The 27,988-nt window shown below is 39.8% G+C and overlaps 1 protein-coding gene across 1 annotated transcript; it reads right to left on the minus strand.

The window, feature by feature from the left end:
* Nucleotides 1-760: 760 nt before the first annotated feature.
* Nucleotides 761-27,585, minus strand: TNFAIP6 (TNF alpha induced protein 6). Its single transcript, XM_039327834.1, has 6 exons — nucleotides 27,435-27,585; nucleotides 14,713-14,850; nucleotides 13,339-13,500; nucleotides 7,312-7,540; nucleotides 3,120-3,160; nucleotides 761-2,212 (listed from the first exon to the last, which is right to left on the minus strand). Exons 1-6 carry the CDS (start codon nucleotides 27,526-27,528, stop codon nucleotides 2,064-2,066), a joined length of 813 nt encoding a protein of 270 aa, XP_039183768.1. The 5' UTR covers nucleotides 27,529-27,585; the 3' UTR covers nucleotides 761-2,063.
* Nucleotides 27,586-27,988: the final 403 nt, after the last annotated feature.

A 27,988-nucleotide genomic window follows, 5' to 3' on the forward strand; every position in this document is an offset into this window, starting at 1 on the left:
GCTCTTTTATGACTCATGGACTTCAACTCCCAGAATTTCTGAGCCAGCATGGCTCAGTTTGGAAACCTCTCCCTTTCCCCTCAGCGTGGCTTGTTCAGGAATTCTGGGAGTTGAAGTCCACGAGTCATAAAAGAGCCAAGGTTGCCTACCCCTGGGCTAGTCATAGCCCTGGGAAGGAGGCTGTGGCAAAGCACTTCTGACATCTTGCCAAGAAAACTGCAGGGACCTGTCCAGGCAGTCATCAGGAGTCAATGCTGATTTAATATGTTTGCATAATCCTGTATTTTGCTCTGGGAAGTCGGGGGGGGGGAGGGGGGTGGAGGGTGGATGAGTTGAAGTTTAAGTAGTTCAGATAAAGTAGAAATAGTTTTATTGTATATAATATTAATGTTTTAATTTTGAGAGAGGAACTGCTCGGGCATTTCCCCTGGACCGCATCAAGAGGGAGAAGAAGAAGGTGAGAAGTAAGTAGGAAGGTGGAGGTGAAGGAGGAGAGGGGGTGAGTGAAGAAAAAGAGGGAAAGAAGTAAGGTGGTTTGAGGTGGGATGCGGTTTGGGGGGAAATGGGCGGGCAAGACCGAATGTGGTGTGTATCAATTTGTTTTGTTTTTTATCTGAAGTATTTGTAAGATTGTTATGTATTGTAAAATTGAAAATAAAAATTTTTACAAGAAAAAAAAATTCAATGCTGATTTGAAGTCACCCTTCACCCCCAATAATAATAAGCAAGCAAACAGATGTTGTGAGGTCTGCCTCCTCCTCCTCCTCCTCCTTCCTCCTCCAATAAATTAAAGAACCCCCAAAGGTATTCCGAGATGTCTTAAATATTTATGACCTAAGCTTCTTAATAATACATCAAATGCAGGGTAGTTTTTAGAGAAAATTAGTGTGTGAATACTTCTTCACAACCTTTTGGCTCAAGGAAATCCCTGCTGTATAACAACTAAGAGAGTTACCACACAGGAGTTCTTTAAAAATATAATTTTATTAAAAGATTTGAAAAAGATAAAAACTAGTACAAACTAATATAAAGTAAGAAAGAAAAAAAAGAAAAAAAATCAAAGAGAAAGCCAAAAAGTGCAAGAAAGGAAAAAAAGTAAAATAGAAAAGAGAGAAAAAAGAATACAAGAAGTGACTTCTGATCTTCTTTACAGTCATTATAAATACAGTTATAAATTTACCCCTTTCTCTAAAATTAGAACCTGTCTTGTTTCTATCATCCTATCTAATCATCAAAACCATAAGTTTGTTTTTCTGTTTTCTACAAAAAATCTATTAGAGGTTTCCAGTTATACTTTTGCATTTCTGTTGGATGCTTTTTGTTAAAAAGTTTTAAGAAAAGGAGATTAAAAACTAATGCAAACTAATGTAGAGTAAAAACAAGAAAAAGAGAATGCTAAGAAGGGCAAGAATGGAAAAAAAGCACAAGACAAATAGAAACGAGAAAAAAAAGTTGATTTCCTCTTTCCCCCAAATAAGCTCTTTTGCAAGCATTGGGTTAATACAATTCTTATTATTTTGATAAATAACAATTAAATGTATATTTTTCCAATATTCCTAAAAATAATAATATTAGTATATTATTATTTTTAGCAATTAATTAATTAATTAATTAATTATATGGAATATGGATTATAGAAATTAAGTGTTAATGTTTCTTTTACAAATATAACCCAGACAACACACTGTTCGTCAATTATTGAGTGGGGAAAAAAAGAAATTATCAATAATATATATAAAAAAAAACCAAGAAAAAAAAAGATACTACACAGGAGCTCTGAAGCAGGAAGGAACATACTACCCCAGTCAAGTATCACTCTCTCAGCTCCTTGACTCAAAATTTTAAAAGGCAGATTCTGCAGTAATGGAAAACAAGGGAAGGCTCAGTCCAGTAGAAGCCATCTGGTTTAATGGCTAAGAAGAGGACAATACATTGGGAGGAGAGGCCAGCAGCTTTGGGAGTGGGATCTTCCGGGAGAAAGCTAGCAACTTCCTCAAGGGAGGAAGGGAAGGTGTAGCATATTCCGTTTAAAGACTTTCATCTTTTTCCATTGCAAAATTCCTTTACACAATGCCGAATTTTCCAGGAAAATACTTCGTAGTAGCTTTGGGGTTTATGATCTTTTTAGTTGAGTTGATAGCAGTGTATTCAATCTGGAAGCCTCCTGCTGTTACTGAAGCATCTGACAAAAATTTCAGTGTCATGACATTTCCTGGATTAAGAAAAAAAACGACCATGTATGCACAAGGGAGAATATTACTATTCCTTCTTGGTTTATACAAACAACAGAAACAGAAAGCTCCACGATAGTGGTTCTCAACCTTTTCTTCACCATGAACCCCCTTTAAGTACCTTTTGTGACCACGGACCGTGGCCATGGATCCTCAAGACTTAAGCTTTAAATCATAACATTTCTGCAAGCCTTTGTGGACCTCTGTGATGACACTGTGGCCCTCCCAGGGGTCTGTGGGCCACAGGTTGAGAACCACTGCTCTATGACATTCTTGCATTTAAACGAAAGGCGTAGGTTTTTTTCTTCAGGAAAAAGATTTTCTTACAGATCTGTAATTAGTACTTGGATAGGAGACCACCAGAAAATCACAGAGGTTGCATACTAGATCAAAAAGGTGAAGAAAAACCCCAAAGAATGTTTATCTGACAGTGATCATTGTGGGTTTTGAAGAAGTAGGAAGAGTATTGACACTATTGAATTTTGAAGTTGGAGAAGGTTTCTGAGAATACCATGGACAGCCAAGGAAACAAACAAATGGATCAATGAACAGATCAACCCAGTGACACAACTGACCAGCCTCCAATTACTTTGAATGCATTATGGGAATACCTATCTCTGGAAAAGGTTCTAATGCTGGGAAAGGTAGAAAGATAAGAAGAGGATGACCAGCAGCAAGTTGGATGGATTCAGTTACAGTAACAATAAATGTGGTGATGGAAGACCTGAAAGACTAGGTCAGGGATAGGTCATCATGGAGAAAACCTACAATGACTTGATGGGCCATAATCAAGTGATCATTCAGCTTACTGCAACACAGATTTCGTGGCTTCTAGCTCTTTGAATCTGAGACAGAAATGTTATATTGTAATTTCCTCTGTGGTATTACCTGTGCTAATGACACTCTCTGGTAGTTCATCTCCACAGTATCTGAAAAACATTACAACATAAGTTAGTCAAATAACAGTGACATGTTTACTACTTTTTTTCCCCCAAATCAAATGACGGATGAGTTTGGGGTGTTTGGGTGCTGGCTTTGGATTTTGGAAGAGGTGGCTTTTTGTAAAGCAATGCTTGGCAGCTGTTTTGTGAATGGTCAGGCCCACCCAATAGCCATTTTGTGGGAAGGAATACAACGTATTTTCAAATGTGGCTGCCAGTTCCACAGAGTTAGCTCCTCTCACACAGGGAGGCCTTGATCCTTTAATGTTCAAGAAGTGGATTCATAAGGTATTTTCTCTTATTATTTTTTTACTCTTGAATATTTCACCACGCCCTCCTGAGATAAATTTTCCATTACTAGAAGTTTCAACATTATTTTTTAAAAGTGGAAGAACTTTGGTCAGGGGACGAGAGGGTGGTTACCTCAAATTTTAGGCTTTTTTATTAGCATTTTAAAAGATGATATTACTTTTAACATAGCAGTCTAGGCCTCTTAACATTAAGAAAGTTAAAATGTTTTTTTTTTCTCTTCAGCTAAGGGCATTTCTTTGGTATGTGAGTACCGGTACTTGTTTTTTTCAGCAACTACACCAGGGGTGTCAAACTGCCGGCCCACGGGCCAGATGCGTCATGCCAAAACTGCACCCACCCATTGTGAGCAATGGAAAAAAAGTCGGGATATGTTGTGACACATCATGTGATGTTACGAGTTTGGCACCCCTGAACTACACAATAGAGTGCTGTATTTTAAAAGTCCTTGAATGCATAAGCAAATTTTAAGCAAGATACAGTCCAGCTGGGAAAGAGTAATGTAACCCATACATTTGCCACTTGCTGTATGTGGTCTAAAATCAATGTTTTCTGTTGTTCAAGTCTCACGTATAATCAGTGTCTTTATTGTTTGATCACTTGATTTCTGATGTATCACAGACAGTATACAAAGGTTTGTATCTGTACCCTATTTAAAGACTTGACACACACACCCTTAATAAATGTGTTTTGCTTCGTCTGAATTACTTGATTTGTGTTTTTGGCTGGGCAAAGAAACCCCTTTTCAAAGGTAAAAATCTCTCTCTCAGATTCAGGGATCAAGTTCTTATCAGCTCCAAGCCAAAGTCGGGATGTGTGCTATTAATTCCCTGAAGGTTGGATGTGCATGAGTTCTTTATATATATAAAAAATAAGGGTAGGATATAAGTAAAATAAAAATAAGTTTAATCTAAATGCTAAAGCTGCGCAAAGCATTTGAAAGAGATTATGTATGCTATGCATTACTAGAACTAAGCATCTCTCATTGATGCTTTAAAGTAGCTGTGTCCTTTTCAAGGGCTGCATAGCATTCAAAAGCTCTCTCTGGCCCATGTGCATCAGAGATAATACTTCCTGTGTGAGATCATTAGCAATGCATAGGCAGGCAGGGATCATTGGGAATTATGTCTTGAGTAGCCACACAAACATTAGACAAGACTTGGTTGCTGCTTGAGCAGTTCGAAGAAAAGTATTTTGTTTGCATTAACACACTTTACAAAATAGTTTTTAAAATGCCTTGCACATCTGCTACTAAATCTTGCAATGAAGGATAGGAAAAATAGCTGGGTGGGGTTAATTTGTAAGAGTAAGAAAGTATGTTCTGAAGCATCTGTTCTCTAATTCCCGCCATCCATCTTATATTTAGGTGTATATATTTAGCTCCTTAAGCAAAAGGAATGTCTGCAGGATGTAGTAAAAAAAAAAAATAGCACGGAGGCCAGGACAGTACAGTTGAAGCTCCCTCTTGTTTTTTATGAGACAGTTTAGTCTAGCGATTAAAGTACCAGGCTAGAAATCAGAAAACTGAATTTTAGTCCCACTTTAGGCATGAAAACTACCCTGGTGACTTTGGCCAATTATGCCCAGCCCAGCCCATCTCACAGAGTGGCTGTTGTGGGAAAAAATTGGAGGAAAGAGCATTAGGTATGTTCTCCACCTTGAGTTATTTATAAAAATAATAAATATGGGATATAAATAAATGTGTGTCGGATATAAACAAGAGGAATTTTGATTGTACCACTGGGATCCACCATCTTGACTTTTTTGATAATATGCTACAGGCATCCCTGGAGAACTGTCTTAGTATGGAAAGGAAATGTTTTACTCCCACTGAATAATGTACTTTTTGAAACACGTAACCATTTGTATATTACATGTCTGTACACATTTGTAACCAGATATATGTGAGAAAATGAGAGAAAAACAAAACCTAGGTCCAGAATTTTTCAAATCCAACTTCTGGAGAAGCTAGAAACACAATCAGCAGGCTCAGTTACAGTACTTCTTGCCTGAAAAACACTCTTTGTGGGCAAAAATCTAAGGGCTCTCTCAGTAAAGTAGCTCCAAGCGCTACAAGGTATGTTTATCATAACGTGTCAAAATATAAAAAAATCACATTGGACTGAATCAGAAGCAGGTCCAACGGAATACATTCTGCTCCCCACAGGATAAATCAGCAGCATGAAAAAATCCATAAGATGCCTGCATTCTCAAGAGAGCATTTAAAGCAGTGGTGGCGAACCTTTTAGATACCGAGTGCCCAAACTGCAATCCAAATCCCACTTATTTATCGCCGGATGCCAGGTGGGACATGGCCCACTGGGTGGGCGTGGCTGTGGTGGTCATGGCAAACTGGGTGGGTGTGGCCAAAGTGGGCATGGTCACCTCGATGTTGCTTGTGGGGAGGGACGCCTGTGGGGGCCAGGCAAGGTTGGGGGAGATCCAGGGGGTCTATGGCAGGTAGGGCGGTGGGCAGGAGGCTTGTCCTGCGGGGTGAGGCGAGGTGAGGCAGGGAGGGGGTGCCATTGCCACGGGGCAAGGTGAGGCAGGGGCCAGGGCAGCTGCTGCTGGACACCATCGGCCCCCACACACAGAGGCCAGCAAGCGTATGGGGGCCAAAGGTGTCTGTCAGCAGCCACAGCCTGCTGGCTCCTTGACCCATATACTCTGGACAGCTGGCTGACAGCTGAGGCGGTGATGCAGTGGGTCATGCCCAGGAAGAGGAGAGCATGCGAGGCCAGAAGGAACGGAACCGGGGGGGAGGGAAACCAGCCGTGCTGGGATGCATCCGGCCACGTGGGACCTCAGGCAGCTGGTTGAAGAGGGACGGTTGCCATCTCCAGGGCATAGCATGTATGCCCACAAAGAGGGCTCTGAGTGCCGCCTCTGGCACATGTGCCATAGGTTCGCCACCACTGATTTAAAGAAAGGAAAGTCATAAAGCAGTAATATTTTATTGTCAGATTATTGTTTTAATTTTGTACGCCGCCCTGAGTCCCTTGGGATTGGGCGGCATATAAATTTTAGAAATAAAAATAAATAAATAAATAAATAGATTCAGTGTCTAAAGAGTTATCCCATCCCACCATGCCTGGCCAATCAAATAAGAGTCTAAAATCAATATCCATGAGCCTCCAATTGGCATTTCCTCCTGAGGATGCCCCCAGGAGAAGGAACTCATTTCCCTTATTTTCCCTTTCTGTTGGGGTGGGACATGAAATATTGGGGGGGAAAGGCTTTCCACTAACGCTTGCTGAGATGAGGGAAGTGAACACAATTCCACAGGAGAAGATTAGTTAAGGCAAATATCTTTGGGTGTTTCAAACTTCCTCTGCTACAGTATAATACTCTGTCACTGTCATTCTGCATGGAGCTGGAAAATATTTTTTTAAAAAACCCGAGAGATTCCTATTGGAATCAGAAACACTTCTCAGTGAGAGATAAAAGTAAAGGAATGAGTGGGGAAAATAGTTTGGGAAGAAGATAGAATCAGGACTGAGAGGAGATTGATTGGGATTGCAACTTCCTCTAAGCAAGTGTCATGAGTTTGGAAGATGGTGAGGACTGGGCTCCCCTGCGTAAGGGACAAAGGAGGAGTGGGTTGGAAAAAGAAGGAAAAAGTGTGTGGCTATTAGCATTCCTTTGGCACTTATTAGCTGGGCTTGTACTTATATATGCTTATTAGCTTGGCTTCTGTGTGTGTAAACATGATACATAATCCTTTGAGATTGGGTGGAATTAAAAAAAAAACCTTGGCCTTTTCTCTGATCCCTTCACCCAACCATTTGCAATTTGTACATCTTATATTATGAAAAATCTTGACATTTTACCTGCCCACAAAACCATTTACATCATCATAGCTGTCGTATATTTCCAAGTAATCAGCCATGCAGGCGGTATCATCCTCAAGGTCAAAGTCAAGAAACTGGATTTTGATCCGTTGGCCGTACTTCACTCTTATGTGCCAATAACAGATTTGGTCATCTTCATATTCCTTTGGGTATCCAGGGGTTTTAAAAACATGTTTTGAAGCTGTGAAGATTCCACCACAATCTTTTCCTGAGAGAGGAATAACAAAATCACATGTCACACTCCTCCCAGATGTCAAATTGTGCCTTTGCAGCCTTATAGCACATGGGTTTTGGGGGGCCAGTCTTCTACGGCTCATCTCTAACAATCCTGAAAGTGAATTTAAATCATATGCGTTTTGTAAATCTGCATATTAAACTGAGTGGATACATCGTTAGCCATCTTTCACCCAAATGGTCTTTTCCATGTAGCTTACTATTCCCTAACAGTAGAACAAGCTCTTAACACACTGCAGGTTGGCTACCTGCAGGTAACAGTAAATTCAGAAGCCAACAAAAATTATGAACACCTTCAGAAGAAATGAAAACATACTCATATTCTCTACCCAGGTCATTTCTCTATCATTCATATGGCTCTCTAGTCTAACTTCTACTCCTTCACTCTAATTCAGTGTTTCTCAACCTTGACCATTTTAAGGCATGTGGACTTCAACTCCCAGAATTCCACAGCCAGCAATGCTGGCTGTGGAATTCTGGGAGTTGAAGTCCACATGCCTTAAAATTGTCAAGGTTGAGAAACACTGCTCTAATTTATTCCCAGATCGTTTCCAAGCACTTAAAGGAAGCCCTCGACTTACAACAGTTCATTTAGTGACCGTTCAAAAATTACAACGGCCCTGAGAAAAGTGACTTATGACCATTTTTCACATTTTCACATGTTGCAGCGTCCCCATGATCATGTGATCAAAATTCAGATGCTTGGCAACTGGTTCCTATTGATGACACTGGTAGTATCCCAGGGTCATGTGATCACCTTTTGAAATCCTTCTGACAAGCAAAGTCAATGGGGAGGCCAGATTCACTTAACAACCATGTTATTAACTTAATAACTGCGGTGATTCACTTAACAACTATGCCAGGAAGGGTCATAAAACAGGGCAAAATTCACTTAACAAATGTCTCGCTTAGCAAGATAAATTTTGGGCTTAATTGTGATCTATAAGTCAAAGCCTACCTGTATTCAGGGAATTCCACTGCCTTCCTCAAATGAATAACTGAACAACAGAAATATAAAAACCTGTGCGCTTGATGTGCTTTTAGCAATTCCGCACCAATACACCTTCCAGATATTTACTAAGCAGAAGCAGACCAATTCAATGCCTTTCTGCTGAATCTTAAGAAGGCATATTTATGTAATTTATTTAAAGCATTTCTATAACAGCGCATCTTGTGTCAACTCTGGGCAACTTGCAACCAAGTTGCGATCCCAGATGATTAAGAACCATCTTTTGATTCTCCAGGTCATCCAGGAAACCGATGGGAATAAAAAACAGCTAGCGTATAGCAACTATTTTTACTAGAAAACAGACTAATATTCTGGCACTGAGTACACCACACATCAGTTCTTTTTGATTGGAATATGAGACAATGCAAAGTGATTTGATGATGAACCTCTCAAGACACGGTTCCACCTGCAGTCTCGTTTTTAAGTTTCAACATCATTCACTAGTAATGGAAACCTACTTTTTTTTTTCTAGAATGGAAAGAACATAACTCACCAGCCAATGCAAACAACTGGGTTTAATTAAGCTTTTCATCACCCAAACAATACATTTGGGGGAAAAAAATCAGACTTGCCTCTCAGAGGATATGGCCAAATAGGAAGGGAAGAGAGGTGGACTACATGCAATTTTATGAACAAGAGGCCTCTCCCATTTTCCTGACATCTGTAAGCATTTATTCAGTGCTTACACGGAGAAATCGCCATAACTTTTCATGTATGATGTATGGTTCTTTGCAGCACTTCTCAAAGGAGGCACAGTATTGTTGTGCACATTGTTCAGAAACATAAAATGTTGCATTTAGGAGAAAGAAAGAAAGAAAGAAAGAAAGAAAGAAAGAAAGAAAGAAAGAAAGAAAGAAAGAAAGAAAGAAAGAAAGAGAGAGAGTGGAAGGAAGGAAGGAAGAAGGGAAAGAAAGAAAAAGGAAGGAAGGAAGGAAAAGAAAGAAAGAAAGACAAAGAAAGGAGGAAAGGAAAGAGAGAGAGAGAAAGAGAGAGAGAGAAGGGAGGAAAGAACAGAAATCAGTGTAGTTTCTAATATTAGACTATTACAGTATATAACATAGTATGGAAAATTCTATTTCCATTAAAAAAGATTCAAAACACAATTGTTTATTAAAAGAAGTGAATGTGTACATTAATTAAACAGGGCTATACTATACTTCCGTGTTGGAAGACTGAAGTGTTTCCGTGATAAAGGAATCAACTAGTGACATCACCGTTGCCCAGGGGAGGCCCAGTTGGCTCCTTTTGTGTCCCCATTAAATTGTCCACCGAAGTAGTACCCATCTATCTATCTGTGGTCACCTGCTTTTGAACTGCTGAGTTGACAGGAGCTGGAGCGAGTGATGGGAGCTCACCTTGTTATAGGGCAGCAATGGGTCTCAAATGCAAGCCTGCGGATCATCAGACCAGCGTCCTAGCCACACAAGCCACTGCGCTCCCTAATTAAACAGGGCTCTGGCATTTCACATTTGCTTCTAAGCTTTGGAGTATACATAAGAGTTATTTTCTGAAATAACTTTCAAAATTGAAGCCAAAGTATTGCAGATCTCTACAGACAAGTAATAATGAAAGCCCCCCCCCCAAATTGAAGATCCTTGCTACTAGAATAGAAGCATATTCTCTATATTATCCAGTTTAAAAGGTAAAGGTTTGTTTGTCAGTCGTGTCCAACTCTAAGGCATGGTACTCATCTCTGTTTCTTGGCCAAGGGAGTCAGCGTTGTCCAAAGACCATTTCCGTGGTCATGTCAGTAGCGTGGCTATATGCCAAAGGTGCACGGAATGCTGTCACCTTCCCATCAAAGTGGAGCCTATTAATCCACTCACATTTGCGTGTTTTTGAACTACTAGGTGGGCAGGAACTGGGGCAAGGAACAGGAGCTCATCCCATTGCCCAGAGCCTGGGTCTCGAACCTGGGTTGTCAGTTCTCCAGCTGACAAGTTCAGTGTCTTTAACCGCTGAGACTAAAATCCCACTTTCAACGATTCCATAATGGGTTTAGAAACAACATGAGTTGTTTCTTTCGTTTTGTCTTTAATGTACAGACTCAACAGTTATTTGTGGCGTAATGTTAAGCGTGAAGTGGGCTATTAAGTCTTGTTTACCAACCATGGATAAACCAAAGCACGGCTTGGTGTGATGGGTGAATTAACCCCTTTTGAACTTAATAGTTTTAAGAATATTTCACGGAATGATAAAGTTTGTCCCCTGAGCATGTCCTGCTTTTGAATTACATCTCCACAAGTATCCTAGAGTAACCTCTAACTTCTGGCAACTCAAGTCAAGGCCAAATGTCACATCCAATTAACAATGACAAGCAGAGAAGCCCTCAGGCCCACTTGGTAGGCTAGCCAGATGGAATGGGTAGGACTTTTCCGAACAGCAACCACTGGGGCACAGCAATAGCTTAAGAACTGGTTCTGCTGCCAGCAGAAAGTGGACTTGGCAGAAACAATGTTGTATGCTGTGACATCCTGGGGACTAGCCCTGTCTTCACTTGCAGCTGTTTTTCTTATAGTTTCTTCTCCAGAAAGACTCTGGCAAGCAAAGGAATGTTCGCAAAGATTTAAACTTATATTTGTAAGAGTTGTAAATGAAATCTGCCCTGAACCTAACGACAGAAACAAAAGGAGTTGGTTGAAGATGCAGATTCTACTGGAATAAGGAATCTAATTTGTTTATGAGCGTTAAATCCTGCTTTCTGCATGTTTTAGTGGAGTGGCTTTTGGCAATTCACTTTGTGTTGGAATACAAGCACAGTATAATTAGGCACAGTATGGGGCTTCTGCTCAGAAAGATGTTGATTGCCTAGTTGTTGTCTTTTCCATCTCTCCTGTAGTATGTTGAATCTCTTAGCATGTGATACATTGTGACAGTACATATTTCCCTCTTACTTTGGAAGTACATTCAGTCTTCTAGGGCATTTCATCAGAAGTCTTAACTAGGCCATTCAGTGCTACCTACTTGTTCAGCAAGAGGTTCTGTTAGCTGGCACGGGACACGTCCTATTCTCATGCTCCATATTTCATAGGAAACAAGCTGTCACACAAAATGATGTTTTTCAAACAGGCAGGATGTCTCTTAGAAATGCTGTAGTGCAGGGATGGCAAACCTTTTGGGTTGGTGTGTCAAAATTTCGGAAAATGCCTAACTTGGATCTGCTGCTATGTCGCTCTCCCACCATAAACAAAAGAAAATAATTCTTTACATCAGGGGTCTTCAAACTTGGCCACTTTAAGACTTGTGGATTTCAACTCCCAGAATTCCTTAGCCAGCCAGGGCTGGCTGAGGAATTCGGGGAGTTGAGGTCCACAAGTCTTAAAGTAGCCAAGTTTGAAGACCCCTGCTTTACATATTGATTTATTTTATTTTTTTTAAAAAAAGAAATACATTTCAATCATGTGTGATCCCCAGAATCTGCCCTACACTGCTTACCTTCAGGCAGAGTTCTCTTTTTGTTGACAGGACCCTGCGGTCTACTTGAGGCAGCTCTGGGCCACAGGAGCCCTTTGTTCTTGGAGGGGCTTTGGAGAATGCTCTCCTGCAGCCCCTGAAAACTGTATGAAAGCACACCCCATTCAGTGTGATTTTTGGAGGTTCTAGAGATTGCGCAAGAGATGGGTCCAGAAGCTATATGACACTGTTGGCAAATCTATGGCACGGGTGCCAGAGGCGGCACTCAGAGCCCTCTCTGTGGGCACATGCACCGTCGCCCTAGTCCTCAGACTTCAGCTGGGTTTTATAAAACCTTTTCGCTTTAGGCCTCCACTGCCATGTGCAAAAAAAAAAAAAAGTTCAATCAGTCAATTTCAACTTCTCGCGGAAAAAAAGATCTTGCAAAGTTGGAATTGATTGATTGAACTTTTTAGTCCCACCCAGTTTGCTGTTACCACCTCAGCCACGCCTACCCAATGGGCCACACCCACCCGGCACCCAATAATGCATAAGTGGGTTTTGGGTTGTAGTTTGGGCACTCAGTCTCTAAAAGGTTCGCCATCACTGCTATACAATAATGTAGCCTATTCTCAGACTGCCTCTGAAAATTGTATGAGAATAAGGCTTGCTTTTGAGAATAGTTGTGGGTGTTGGTGACTACTAGCCCAAAATGTCATGGTGTACCCCTTTTTTACATGGTTCACCAACACCACTCTAGTAGATCCTGCATTGAGCAGGGGGATGGTTCCTTAAAAGCCCTTCCAAATCTAGGATTTAATTATATGTTAGTTACTGTACTTTCTGGCATATAAGATGACTTTCAAAAGCGTTGAAATGGCACCAAAGTCGGGGGTCGCCTTATACGCCGGAAATAACAGTAGTTTCCAGCGTATAAGACGACTTTCTAGGCATGCGACTCGACGCCGAAGTCGGGGGTCGTCTTATACGCCAGGTCGCCTTATACGCCGGAATATATGATACTCTTCTAATATGAAGATTTTTGCATTACTGCCCACCTTGTGAGTAGACTCTGCTAATAAAATTATTATTACTGGCTATACCTTCTACATTTCTCTTCTTGTAATGTGATCATTTAAAATTGCCAAGATAATTTTATACTTTTTTCTTCCACCATGAAAAGTTATACAGTTCTAAATTAAGATATATTCATGCATCTGATGAAATGGGTTTTAGCCTACAAAAGTTTTTGCTAACATTTAGCATACCGTTATTCTCTAAGATGCCATAGCAGTTAAATGCAGGTACTTTTGCAAAGGTATAACCTTAAGTTTAAGTAGCTGTAAGAAATATATTTAATGTTCACGTACCATTAGGATTATAGCAATAGGCATCCCACTTCTCACTTTTGTTGAGCCGAAATCCATAATCTACAATCCCTGTCTTCCCAAAGCCGCAGTTGCTTCCTGGTTTGACAATAGGATAGCCAACTCTTCCCTTAGATAACCAGCCAGCAGCACACATATGGAAGCCTGAGGGATGAAAAGCAAATGTCACACAAGTCAAGTGTTGGCTAAGAGGGGATGCTGAACTTCAGATTCACAGCTTCTTGTACTCATTACCACCGTACAATAGAGTCCCAGTTATTTAAAACTGAATTAGGGTTTGCTAGCAAAACAGTTTCTACCCCAGACACATAGAAATGTATATGCCTGGTTCATATTATTTCAATTGTGGCATCTTTGCTTTTTACCAGAAAAAGAACCATTTCACTTTATACAATTAAAACTTATGGGAGGCATAGGCTAAGTAAATTGTAGTCCTGAGCATCTTTATTGAAAAATGCCTGATTAATATAAAACATTACACTACTGTAGTCTTGGTGAGTTAATTTCTATTCTACCCAGAATGCAAATCTATTTAGCACAACACCATCCACTCTAGAATACACACATTTCAGATCATGTACGATATAAGATTCCTTATAAAGGTGAAGGTTTCCCCTTTTCAGTCGCATCCGACTCTAGGGGGCGCTGCTCATCTCTAGTTCCTAGCTGAGGGAGCTAACGTAGTCCGAAGACAACCAAGAATATTTTATAATAGTTTAAACACATCTATAAGTCATTCGTTATGTACTTTAATTCTGAAAAAATATAAACCTTTGTTTATACTTTTCTCCTCTGCTGAAATATCTTTGACTTACCCTATTCTGAATTTTCTGTTCAACAAATGAGGCTGTGCATATTTTACTTGATAATATAGTTAGCTCAAGCCACATATTGTTAGTGTTGGTCACTGGTTTACATCATGTATATGAATGCACTTTACTTGGGTGTAAGTTCCACAGAACTAACTGTGTTGTACTGCTTGTATGGATATTTAAACTGTATCTGTCCAACATATGATCAACTCAAGACCAAATGGATGTGTATCCTAATACACAGAGTTCTTAGAATATTGTCTTTTGTGCTGCTTATAATTTACTTTTCAAAACAGTTTCAGCAACATGGGCAGGTCTTTTAACATACAAAATCAAAAGCCCATGATGGACAGACATCACAAAGTTTGCTAACCACTAGATGGCCAGAAGGGGTTGGAGTTTTTGGTGCTTCCATCTAGTGATTGACCAAATTTATGCAGCCCAGATATGTAATGACTAACAAATACATTCAAGTCTTATTATCCCTTGTAGTGCTTGTTCTAATGGATTACACTCACTAGTGACATCCACTACACCATTATACCTATTTTTCTTGCAGCCTCCAATTGTTTGAATGTTGCTAAGTGTCCTCCTTCATATTTACACACTGATTTTGCCTCATCATAAGTCAGCTGGTATTTTCCAGACCGTCCTTCTCTGTGATACACTCCGGCTGCTCGTTCTGTTAATTCAAAGAAAAAGTTGCAATGGAGGTTAAAACAGAAAAGTTTTGGCATAATGACTACCATATTGGAAAAATAAAGCATGGAGATTTCTCCTCTTGGATTTTTTAAAACCTCGTTGAGTTCCTTTCAGAAGAACTAAATGAACGAGGGAGAAGTAACCTCATTAAAACCAGAGAAAAATTCTATATCTGTTCCAGGCCTGGAATTGGTTAGCACTGGGACCTCCAATGTAATTCCTGGCAACACCAATTTGTTCCTTGGTATCCCTCAAGTTTTCTGATTTTTTTTTTTGCATTAAAAACATTTTTTTTAATTTTAAAAAAGAAATGAAAAGCTGTCTGAGATGCTGAAAAGCATAGGCATAGCCTCCAGAGCATCTGTACTGCCAAGAACACTTTTCGGCCCAAATCAAACTTCATTATAAAAGTAGCATTTAAAGAAATGGCTGGCTCTACTCCACTATTTTGTTGGATGTGTGGCTGCCTGCCTAGAAAAAGAGCAAAAGTGGGGAGAAGTTGTACTGTACCTGGTACCTGTACCTGGTACTGTAAATAAGTGTTTGGAAAAGTTTAAGTCCTAATCACTATGTACCTTTTTTCATTTGTAATGCCTGAGAGATCTGTTTTAAGAGTGTACTTTCAACAACTCCTAAATTTTCAAAATTTCAATGCCCATTGTAGGGAGTCAGCACCCCCCCCCCAAAGAATGAAATATTTTGGGGGAATATTAAAAAGGCAGAATAAAATATTTTCCCTAAAGGAGAAATGGAGAAGAAAAAAAAATCTTAACAAAGGCCCCAGTCTCTCTGCCCCAGGCAGAAACTGAGCAGGCCAGCTTTTAGAAATGCAGATTTGATAATCCATTCAGGAAGACTGGGGGCAGGAAGGCTGGATCTGAGGGGATTAGAAAAACAAAGACTCCAAGGACAGGACATAACCTAGGACATAATAGGATTAACCCACCACCATTAGAATACCAAAAGGGCACACTCAAGCTCAGGTCAAAGTACTCAGGCTAGAATAGGCACCTCAAATAAAAGCCCAAGAAGGTATAAAAACCCATCCACTCTCAACTCCAGTTTGTCAGCTGTCCCAGAACCACATGCTGCTCTTGGTTCTCTTCATCAATAAACTGGAACCTTCTTTCCTAAGCAGCTTTCATTTTTATTTCCATTTATTTCCATTTTATTTACTCCTAGCTTGGAACTGGACCTGATGGCTTTTCTTTCAACACCATCAACCTGATGACCCATCAAACCCAAAAGTTCTGGGACCCCTGTATTAACAGCTGTATTAGCATTTCCTACAATCAAGAAGATCTTAAATTCCATCCTCTACCCCTTTGTATCCTTTTGCCTCTGACACTACAGCGATGGAGATAAGGATTATAGAGGTACCACAATAGTTGCGAGCCGAGGTGAAAGCTGCCTGTTCCTGTACTGTAACACCTACAATATTCTCTTCAGGAATCATACGATGGGTGTCCAAGTGTATTTAGAGTAAGATAGCAGGAAAAAAAAATCTGTTTGTCCATATGCTAAAGATGGTGTTTTTGCTGGCCTTTGGCTATCAGAAAGTGATCTGATTTAATTTGAAGAATAGTATTAGAGTGTTAGTAAGCCTTAAGTGAAAAACTGGCTGTGTTTCAAGAACACATTTTCCCAAATCAAGATTGGAAGATGGGGCTTTTGTTTGTTTGTTTGTTCTAACATAGGCAAGGAGAACTCCCAGCATCCCCACGTGGCCATATTAGGAACATTCAAGTGGTGCAGAAATGATGTAATAAAAATAAAAGTTGTTATTGCAAAATTATAATTATGTAACATGAATTTTTATATGAGGTTTTTGCGGGTTTTTGTATGTAGGTCTTTGGTTATTCGGGTTTTCTCCTGCGTAAAATTGGAAGTGTCTTTGCGACGTTTCGACAAAGTCCCATTCATCATCTTCAGGCTGGTGTTTTCGGCTTCATGCTTCTAGGAGCATGAGGCCAAAAACACCAGCCTGAAGATGACAAATGAGACTTTGTCGAAACGTCACCAAGACACTTCCAATTTGACGCGGGAGAAAACCCGAAACCTCAGAAAACAAATATATATATATATATATATATATATATATATATATATATAAACACATAAACTCATATGCCACCCGACTCCCAGTGGCACCAGGCAGTAACCACATAAAGCACAATTAAGAATGCATGGAGTGTTTTTGCTGCCTCAAGTTGAGTGAAGAACTCAGACTCCTTTTTTGCCGCCCTCACAGCCATCTCAAGAAGGCATCACAGAATTACAATAGCATGGATTTTCCAAAACCAGCAAAACAGTGTTGTGCTGTTTTGAATTTGGAATAACACAAAAATCATTGGATAAACTTTAAAATAGAACAATAAAGCAAATAAAGGAAAAAATTATTTCTTAAAAATATAGGGAAAGGAAAGGCCACTACATGCATATGTAGTTCATTTTGTATCATTATTTGGTCCACTTAGCCTTGAGAGAGAATCAGCAAAAGCCATTATTCCAAAAACTAAGTTGACCAAACTGCTCTGTACGTATAATCGATGCTGCTTTCCTCTCTTCCTTTTCTGCCTTGAAGTAAATTACAATTGTCCTTAGCTTTTGCCTGTCCTTTGCCTAAAATCCATTGAAAGATATGAAGCGTTCCTGAACAAGTGGGGAGTGAATAGGCCACACTATAAACTTCCCCACAGGTCTGAATTCTGTGAATTATTACGGAAACTTGCCTGTTCACAAATGGCTATAGATAGCCAAAGATGACCAATTAACAGAAAGTAAACGTGTGAGGTAGCTTCCTTCCATCTTTTCTAGATGAGATGTGCAAAATTTTACCCTGTGCAAAGAAGGAATTGTCTCCAGAATGACTCTAGAAATCATAGAATCATCCCCCCCCCCAAAAAAAGGCAAGATTTGGCATGGTCCAAAAGGAAATGCAGCGTTCTACAATACTTTGAAACATTCTGTTCCTAAAATTTGATTAATTTTGCACATTATTTTTGCTTTTTCTCTATCTTTTTCACTATCCTGCCATTCCAGGAGATTTACTATCAATTCCAATTATGGTTATTCTTTAATGCAGATAGGCACATTTACAGTCAACTGGCCTGAAACCACTGAACACTTTTCTTTGCTGAGTTTTTATAATCTAGGAGCATTGTTGAAAATAAAAATAATGCTGCAGACCAATACTTTGCTTTATAACTGCCAAATTTCATTTACATTTTATTTACAATTAATGGTTTTTTAATGTTAAAAAAAGATAAAATGAAGCAGAGAGCCTGACAGGACTGAATGATTTTTAAAAGTGAAACCAAAGGCATTGCAAGTAAAATAGGCATTGATGGGGTGCGAACTATAAATATTTAGTATATGCTTCTATATTTTCCATAATGTTGAGATTACGGTATCACCTCTTTGAATGACAGACCTATTCTATGAATGCTGTTCTGGAAAATTAAATGTACAACGGTAGAATACTAGGAATTTTGGACTTTGGAAGAATGAAACTCATTATTTTTATGGAACTAATAAAATTGAATTGTATAGTTATTACAGAAATGTATATCAATAAATTAAATGTAACTAAAATGTAATGAATTAATGTCAGCTTAAATCAGCATTCTTAATTTTAACAGCATTAAGATAACTTATGAATAGCCTACAAATAAATACAGTCTACACAACAGTGCAGGATTGGCGAATCTTCTGTAAGGAGATGGATAATAAGGGTTTTAGTTTTTTGTTAAATGCAAGCAAAATTTGTTTTATCGTATTTTCACACCCTTCCAGCTTGGCTAATAGATTGCCAATGAATGCACTGCCTCATATGGTAATGCATTTAGATTTAGAGATTGAATCTCCCCTCTCTGTCCCACTCAAACAGCTGAGCCAGGGTTCTCTGTTTATTCCAAGATTATTCCATAACAGAAGCAATTTACTGGACTGATGTAATTTGGCTACTCACAGCATCAATCATGAATAACTTTCCCAGGTTTGTTTGGAAAAACCCATCAATGACATATTGTTGGATCAGTCCAAGAAATGATGTAACAGTTAGCATGACTTCGCTGAACTTGGATGGGTGGGTGGCTTCAAGGGGTAAATAGAGCTCCCTGGGCCCCCAGGCAAATCTTATAGATTCCTTCCCACCCACCCCTCCCACCTCACCTCACTACCTGCACCTTCAGGATGAGTAAACTCAGGCACTGAGTTTTATGAGGCTGCAAAAATCAAGGGAGAACAGGAGAAAAGGAAGAGCAGAGTCACATAGCCTATTCTTGATTGAGGGGAGACCACAATGAGTGGTGTCTGAGGTGGGGGAGCAAGAGGATTTAGGGCAGTGGTTCTCAACCTTTTTAATGCTGTGACCCCAACTGGTCATAAGTCGAGGACTACCCAACCGGTCGTAAGTCAAGGACTTTCCCTGCCCGGGAGCGCCGCACATGTGTGGTGCCACCCCCTGCGCCAGCCGAGGCGTAGCTGGCAAGCGGCAGAGATGGCGCAGGCCGACCACCGGCTGGGCAACCAGCTGACCCAGCCCAAGGGAAGTAAGGCACCCGCCGGGCCCCACGTGCACCAGCAACCCTCCCTGCGCCCGCCAGCCTCCCACCTCCCACCCCTGGCCCTCTTTTACTTACATTTTTAATAGTTGCTCAGCAGGGAGGGGTGGAAACTTCCAGACAGCTTGCCTTCACTGCAGACAACTTGCAGCACCGTTTGCAGAATGGGACTTTTGGCGGGCTCAACAGGGCAGAGACAGCCTGGACAATTCCTATTGGCTTTTGAAAGCCAATAGAATTAGATTCTATTCAAAAGAGTCTATTCTATTGGCTTTCAAAAGCCAATAGAATAAAAGGGAGTAGCACAGCTAAGGAAAAGGGGAAAAAATGGCAGACTGCATTGTTTGGCGACCCCCATGAAATGGTCGTTTGACCCCAAATGGGGTCCCGACCCACAGGTTGAGAACCACTGATTTAGAGTGATATAAACAGCATAGTGCATTGAAATACACACCCTACCTTTTTCCTACATGCATCAGGATGCTGCTGATCAGTTCTGCCTGTTTGTTATGGATGACAATTGTTTGTTTATTCTGGGTGATTTGCAGTATACCATAACCAAATGGAAAACAGAACAGACAAGACCAAGTAAACAAACAGCAACCTAGATTATACCTATCCTTCAAATCCTCTTAAATAAAACTGTTTTTACAGCCTTGTGGAAGGATGATCTTGATGAGACCCATGTTCCTCTGGTGGAAAGATAGTTCAAAGCACTATGTTTACCATAGAAAAGCTTTGCCTCTGGGCCCAAGACTTTTAGATTTTTGAAGCCCAACTATGACATTTCTATTCTTTTTCTCCTTGTTCTTTCATAAACAGGCAAGAGAAGGACATCTGGAAGAGGAAGACAGTACCCAACAATAATTCCAGGGAAATAATAATAATAATAATAATAATAATAGTAGTAAAGTTGGAAGGGACCTTGGAGGTCATCTAGTCCAACCCCCTGCTTGAGCAGGAAAATTGCCAGGCCTTTGATGCCTTTGCCTCTAACACTGCTGCTGCAGCTAAAGCAGTGGCTGACTTGGGAGTAGCAGCAGTAGCAGCAACAGCAATGGGGACTCCTCACTTGCTTCTCAATCCTTCTTGGAGCTGTTCCATTAGATTTCCTGCTGAGGCCTCACACCTGGACTATCATGGCGGAACACTAGGTATAGCAGGAAAGAAATACAGAAATAGACTATTTCTTTTGTTTTGCAATCTAGTGATCATCTGAATTTCTGAAAGCCAGGTAAGACTTGTTAGACTTACCTTGCATGATCAGATTATGTGGAAAGTGTGAGGCAAGAAATGGCCAGAATAGAAGCTTGGTAGAGCTCCCTGCTTTATATTAAGCCTCTGAACAGCATTAAGAAACATGCAAGGATCTGGGCATGTTCCAAAAAATAGCTTAAAAATGGGAAAGTGAGCAAGTTTTAAAGCAATATTAGCCCAGAGGCATCTGAAAGGCCCTACAGTTCTGTTATGAAAGATAAAGGAGAGACAGTTCTTATTTACAAGGCATAATCTTCTATGGCGTCGTCCTACTTAAAAGCATTCTACCATAGGTCCTGGTCTCAGCAGAGGGCTGACCAGTAATTGTACTGATGACTATTTATGCATCATGCTAGGCCATTTTTCATTTTAATCATGCCTTGTTGAATAAACCTCTGTGGCCAGATTTACATTTGCCAAGCCAAAATGAAACAAGTAGACGTTATGGCTTAATGCAAAATGAACACAGTCTCTGGGTTATCTTCCCATCCGTTTGCTTCCTTTGTTTTCTTTTAGTGCTGTTACATATGCAGTCATATCAGGATTAATGCTTGTATAACATTAGTCTTTACTTCCTCCATAATATACTTTTTATTTGGGATTTGGGAGAGCTATAACATTAACATAATTAATATTTCCACCCTTAACAAAATAAGTGTTTATAGTTACAAAGCTAGAGATAATTTTGGGCGCTGTACTAGAGAAAAAGAAGCACAACAAACCAAATTAAGCTCTGTGGTAGCACCTAGAGATGTGAAAGCATACCCTCTCACAGAATGCAGTGCGGAGGGCATGAGAGCTTGCTGTTGAATGAGTAAACCATTACTTTTACTTATTGCATAAAAAATAAATTAATTGTTGTTGGCCAATCTTCTGATGGCCTTATTAGGCCCTGTTCTCTTAATATGGTTGTATGCCGCCCAATGTGCGGCTATACAAACACGATAAATAAATTAATTAAAATGATTTTAGATTTTATTCTTTACTAACAACAATCCACTTTATACTTTTATAATTGTGTAGATATGGTAAAGCCTGCTACAGAGTGCTTTGTATCTGGGAGAGGGAGAATTGAAAGTTCCGGTACCCCAAGGACAATAAAAAAAAATCCCAGCTGGATATCATTAGAGTACTCAAAGCAATTTGAAGAAATCCTTCTCCCCGGGAGGCTTCGGGTGGGCGGGGGAAAGATGTTTTCTAATGGGATGTGAAAATCCAAAGACCATTTGCACATATTTATGCTTCTATACTGTGAAAAGGCAATGAGCGGGATTAATACTTGGATTATGAGGTTCTCCTTCATGGTTGAACATCAGATTTTTATTTATTTTTTGGCTTAGAGATGTCACAGCTATATTCACCTTTGCAATCCATGCCTGTCAACCCTCCCTCTTGTAGCTTAAATCAGGAAGGCATTGAAGTTCCTATTCAAACTGCATAACGCTTTTAAGAAAGGAAAAAGATGCAGGGGCTGAGTCTGGAATTGTTTGGGGTTTGGGGTTATTATGGTAACTCAGCCACTGTCTTAGCATGTTGCCTTTACAGGTAGACCTTGACCTATCACCACAACTGAGCCCAGAATTTCTGTTGCTAAGTGAGACAGTTGTTAAGTGAGTTTTACAACCATTTTACAACCTTTCTTGCCACAGTTGTAGCTGTTAAGTTAGTAACACGGTTGTTAAGTGAATCTGGCTTCCCCCTATTGATTTTGCTTGTCGGAAGGTCACAAAAGGGGATCACATGATCCCAGGACACGGCAACCATCATAAACGTGAGTTAGTTGCCAATGCTTGGAGAGAGAGGAATGGTCCGAGATATCTTCTTGTGGCCTGACCATTACCAAACTACCTGATTTTGACCTGCCTTACTCTAGCTCAGGGGTAGGCAACCTTGGCTCTTTTATGACTCATGGACTTCAATTCCCAGAATTCCTGAGCCACCATGGCTCAGCATGGAAACCTCTCCCTTTCCCCTCAGCATGGTTGGCTCAGGAATTCTGGGAATTGAAGTCCACAAATCATAAAAGAGCCAAGGTTGCCTACCCCTGCTCTAGCTGATTGAAATTGATCAGTATTAGGTGTGATACTGAAAGAAGTGCCTCTGCCCTTGATCAGTGGGGGTTAAAAGTTTCCCCTCGTTGTAATTGTGATGCTGATATGCAAACTATTAAACATATTGTGTAAGGTTACCCACAACATGAGTTCCCTGGTTCCCTAGATTAGTTCTATATAAAGCAATGCCAGAGGAAATCACCTGGATAGTTGATTTGGACATCCAGTTATAAGGCCGCTGCCATACCTCCTTAGAAATTGTAAATAATTACATGGATTATGTTTATGTTTACCTCTTTTCTGTCATGTTCTCACCATACACTGAATAAACAATAAGTTGTCAAGTGTCTGAATTTTAATCATGTGACCATAGGGATGCTGCAATGGTCATAAGTATGAACAACAGTCATATGAAACTTTCAGGGCTTTTGTAACTTCAGTCAGTCACTAAACAAACTGTTGTAAATTGAGATGTACCGGATCCCTCTTAAGTTACCAGAAGCACCCTCCTTTTCTCTTTTCCTTCCCTCCTTATCTTTATCAGCCTATCAATCTAAATAATAATAATAATAATAATGTTGGAAGGGACCCTGGAGGTCATCTAGTCCAACCCCCCTATACCATTTCAGACAAATGTCTGTCCAGTCTCTTCTTAAAAACTTCCAGTATTGGAGCATTCACTGCTTCTGGAGGCAGGTTGTTCGACTGGTTAATTGTTCTGACTGTCAGGAAATTTCTTCTCAGTTCTAGGTTGCTTCTCTCCTTGATTAATTTCCATCTGTTGCTTCTTGTCCTGCCTTCCGGCGCTTTGGAGAATAGCTTGACTCCCTTTTCTTTGTGGCAGCCCCTGAGATATTGGAACACTGCTATCATGTCCCACCTCATCCTTCTCTTCATTAAACTAGACATACCTAATTCCAGCAACCGGAACTGGGTAGTTCTTGCTAGCTAAGAGATGTAAGCATGGTTTGTCTTTTTCCAAATACTGATGCAGATTGCTGAGAAAAGCTTGGGCTGGGTACAGCTTGCAGGCTGCAGGTCTAACACCCCTGGTTTAGATGATATACTGTAGTTTGCTGCTTTAAAAGCACATGCTCCGGAGGGGGCAAAATGCATGTTCATTAATCAGGATTTTTTTGGGGGGGTTATGTGTCACGTGAACATAATCAGGGTTAGGAAAATAAAAAAATGATTATTTTTTGGCTTGAGGTGGAAGGGGCAATTTCCTCAAGCCTCAAAGGAAGGAAGATGTGAATGTATTAAATCCTGATATAACCTAATAATGCCTTCCTTCCAATTACTCAAATCTGCATTTAAATTGTTTTAATTAAAAGTGGTAATTCTGGTCTTTGCCCTCACATATGAGAAAATTACTGAAGGATTCCATTTCCTTTCATTACAGACCCCCAAAGAGTGCAGTGTTTAATTTGGAAATGCTCAACCCCAGGTCAATGCTTATCTTAAATTATTTTTTCTTTCCTTCCTGCTGACACTCTATCTCTCCCTGTCCCCTTCCCCCTTGTCTCTGTATGTGTTCAATGAATCCCGGAAGAATGAAAAACCATGTTTACATTTGGCTAAAACTTTTAAGGAAGAAAAAAAGATGTAGAATTGAGGTTTTCTACTCCCTTTTTTTTCTTTTTGAATAATTGTGACTTTAATTGCCCTCTACAGAAATAGAAGTGATATTGTTTGGGCCATGTCAGATTTAAAATATCCTATTCCAGAGCTGCTATAGAGGTCTGCAAGGCTGTAAGTGCAATGAAAGTTCTCTCACTTTTGGAAGTTACCGTTTATTTAGGCATTTACGATAAGGGTTTTTTTTTTTTCAATTTAAAAAGAAAGTTTCCACAGCAAGTAACTACAGTAGTAAAAATAAAATTAGAAGAAGAGGAAAGGAAAAAAACAAAAACAAGGAGGAGCACATGGCCAGAGCATTCTGTCAAGACACAAAGATTATGAAGTTCTGGATAAGTTCTAGGCATGACCCATATCTAGCCAAGAACTATTTTCAATAGCAAGTATAAATGTGGCACATACTTTTTTTGTATTTATAATGCTCTTCATTGAACAGCTAGGTATCTGCTAAATAGAATTTAAAAATTATTCTTTGTATGTAGGGAGGAAAAAGTGATGTCTATGATGCTTCATCTTCATAGAAGATCACTAAATCTTTCACAAAATGAATTAATATCTCAAAAGATGTGTACAAGTAGTCCTCAACTTACAACACTTCTTTTAGTGACTGTTTAAAGTTACAATGGCACTGAAAAATGTGACTTGTGACCATTTTTCACAGTTACAACCTTTGCAGCATCCCCATGGTCATGTGACCAAAATTCAGATGCTTGGCAACTGATTCATATTTATGACCGTTGCTGTGTCCCAGGGTCTCGTGATCCCCTTTTGCGACCTTCTGACAAGCAAAGTTAATGGGAAACCAGGTTACTAACTTATCAACTACAGTGATTCACTTAACAACTGTGGCAAGAAAGGTCATAAAATGGGGCAAACCCCACTTAACAAATGTCTCACTTAACAACAGAAATTTTGGGCTCAATTCTGGTCGTAAATCGAGGCCTACCTGTACTTACATGTGTCTCACTGAACTATTATCATGTTTTTCTCTTTATCCTTTTAAAAAGCAGCTAAGCACCCAGTTAAACTGATCCTTCAACCCACTCTTTCCTCTGTGGCATAGGAGGTTCTCATAGTTCCTCTAAAAAAAAACACACAAAAAACCCCTCTCCTACAAATATCTTTTTCTGCTTGCCTCTGCAACATTGGGCATTGATATTCTGTGTTGAACAAAGCACTTAATGATGCTGAACATAGCCCACTATCATTGGAATAACTTTTGAAATAATGCTTCCATTCTGAACCAGCAAGGGAGTGGTTTAAAGGCAAAATTAAGTTATCTTGTGGAAATTCAGTGTACCTACCATGCCTCTTGTTTTGGCCCAGGATATTCCGCCCAAAACAAATAGCTTTGCTGAATTTTAGCCATTTGCTTCAGAAGGGCTCTGGGCCAGCAACGTAGCCTGGAAGAGTTGCAGATTTTCCCTATTCATTAAACTATAAGCTGTGGTTTATTAATCACAGTGGCTGACTTCACAGAAGACACTAAACTGAAACTGAGCCAAACTCATTCTGAAATAACCAGGCCCCTGGATAAAATTATTTGGGACACATATAAATCTGCTTTATAGAGATAGACAGTTCATCCATCAAACCCAGTACTATTCTGATTAGCAAGAGTTACCTAAGATACGCTTCTTGAGGGTATTTCCTCAGACTAATATCTGTTCCAATGTTACTTCCCCCCCCAGCAGAAAACAACAACATCAAAGTTCCAGTATTTCTTCATCTTATATTGAGAATGAGGAATTGGAAAGAGTCAGCAATTTTATCTGGGTTTTGAATTAGAGGGGGCCACTCCAGTGAATGGGCAATTATATTCCAGTAAGGTGAATAAATAAAAAGGTTTCCTACGCTCTGTTTGCTTACACTGCCAGAATTTAAAAAAAAAAAATGGAAACAACAATGTCTGAACCAGAGATTTTAATGAAAGGTTTCACTTTACAATACGCTAAGGCTCCCTCCCCCCAGTTTGTTATCACATATCCTCTGCGGATCACAGAATCAATCTCTGAATCCATCACCTCTAGTTTACAAATCACTGTGTTTACAACACCAAGCCAAGCCCAAGCCAAACAAACCATCTTTAGGCTTACCTGCTGTCCATGAAGGATCTCAAAAACCTAAACAAGGTGAGTGGCTTAGTTAATACTTAGATAAGACACTTCCAGAAAAATCCCAAGGCTGTATATTAGATTGCAAATAGTATATATCCTGGAGGCAGGCAATAGCCAACCATTTTTAAGCTACTACTAAGTCACCAAGTGTTGAGCTTGACAGGAGGGAGACTTGACATGACTGTCCTTATGTTGTGGGAAATGTTTTTCTGGTTAAGGAGTATGTTTTTCTATTTTGTGGGAGCAAGGGCTGCCTGGAGAGGAACAGAGCTGTAAGCTGAAAGAGGATGGAATACCTCTTGGGATGGATATAAAATACAATGAGTGGAACACTACGACCAAAGAGGTAGGAAAGAGAAGAGATGGAGCAGAAGAAATAGTACTGCCTTCCCCATCTGGGGCCATTCACATGGGGTGGACTGCAGTGTCCATCAGCTACAACTATTTAAGCCATGCTAGTTGGACATGATTGGAAGCTGTTGCCAGGTTAAGAAATCTAAATTAATCAATGAAGAAAATGCAGTATAGGGAAGGACATGTAACTATTTGGAAACTGTATTTTTAGGCAGCATCTTCAGGAATTATTTATGTTCAAAGGAAAGGCTGATATGTATCTTGCACAGCTGTTTCTCTTTAGGTCTCTTCTCTCTCCATACACATCTCTAAAGGTCTAGCTTTCAGTATAGCTCAAGCTTTTAGATAGCATCGCTCTCACAGCTCATGTTTCAGGGGCATTCCTTTTCTCTGCAAAAACTTATTTTAAAATGGAAAACAAAGAATATTAACTCCGTGGTGCTATTATTCAGTACAGATTTGTATCTTTAATGCAAGTTACATGAGAACGCAGAGGCTGATATAAGAAATGGTAGCTGTTTCTGAAGTTAAATGTTCATTAATAGAAGCACAAACAAAATTTAAAAAAATCAGTCAACTTACCTAACCAAATAGAATTGTGTAGAATTCCATCCTTGAATCCCCAGCTAGAACCTCTATCCCATAACAATGCAAAAAGAAAAGTTAAGGCAATCATCTTTTCAGTTAAATATTCTGTGCCTTCTGTTCAAGCAGCCTGGAAAACCACGGCTCACAGCTGCTTAGTTTGCTAGAGGAACATCTGGCTTGCAGAACTTAAATAGCGTTTTCATCTGTGAGGTCAGAACGCCTTCTCCAATTAAAGTGGTCACAGGATTGCTCACAATTAAAACTGATCCCTGGTTTTTGTGTGGCTGACTCATTTTCTGCTTCTCTTAAAGAAAAGTCTAAAGTCTGTCGTTGTAAATGTGCAGTTGTACAATTGCCAAAGAAAATGTCTAATTTTGATCTCTTTTCAAATATTCAGATAATTTTTAAGACTTTTCTGTATGGTCAAGCTGCCCCATACAATTTGCTTTTGGCCAGGTGAATTGATTTCAAGATAATTTCTTTGGAGTTTCTAGCTATTCCAGCTCAGCAGTTATTACTGAGAAATGTTTGGAAAAGCTAGGATTCAG

This window comes from Crotalus tigris, unplaced genomic scaffold, assembly GCF_016545835.1.
Source record: "Crotalus tigris isolate CLP2741 ecotype Arizona unplaced genomic scaffold, ASM1654583v1 scf7180000024369.3102671, whole genome shotgun sequence".
NCBI classification, from domain to species: domain Eukaryota; kingdom Metazoa; phylum Chordata; class Lepidosauria; order Squamata; family Viperidae; genus Crotalus; species Crotalus tigris.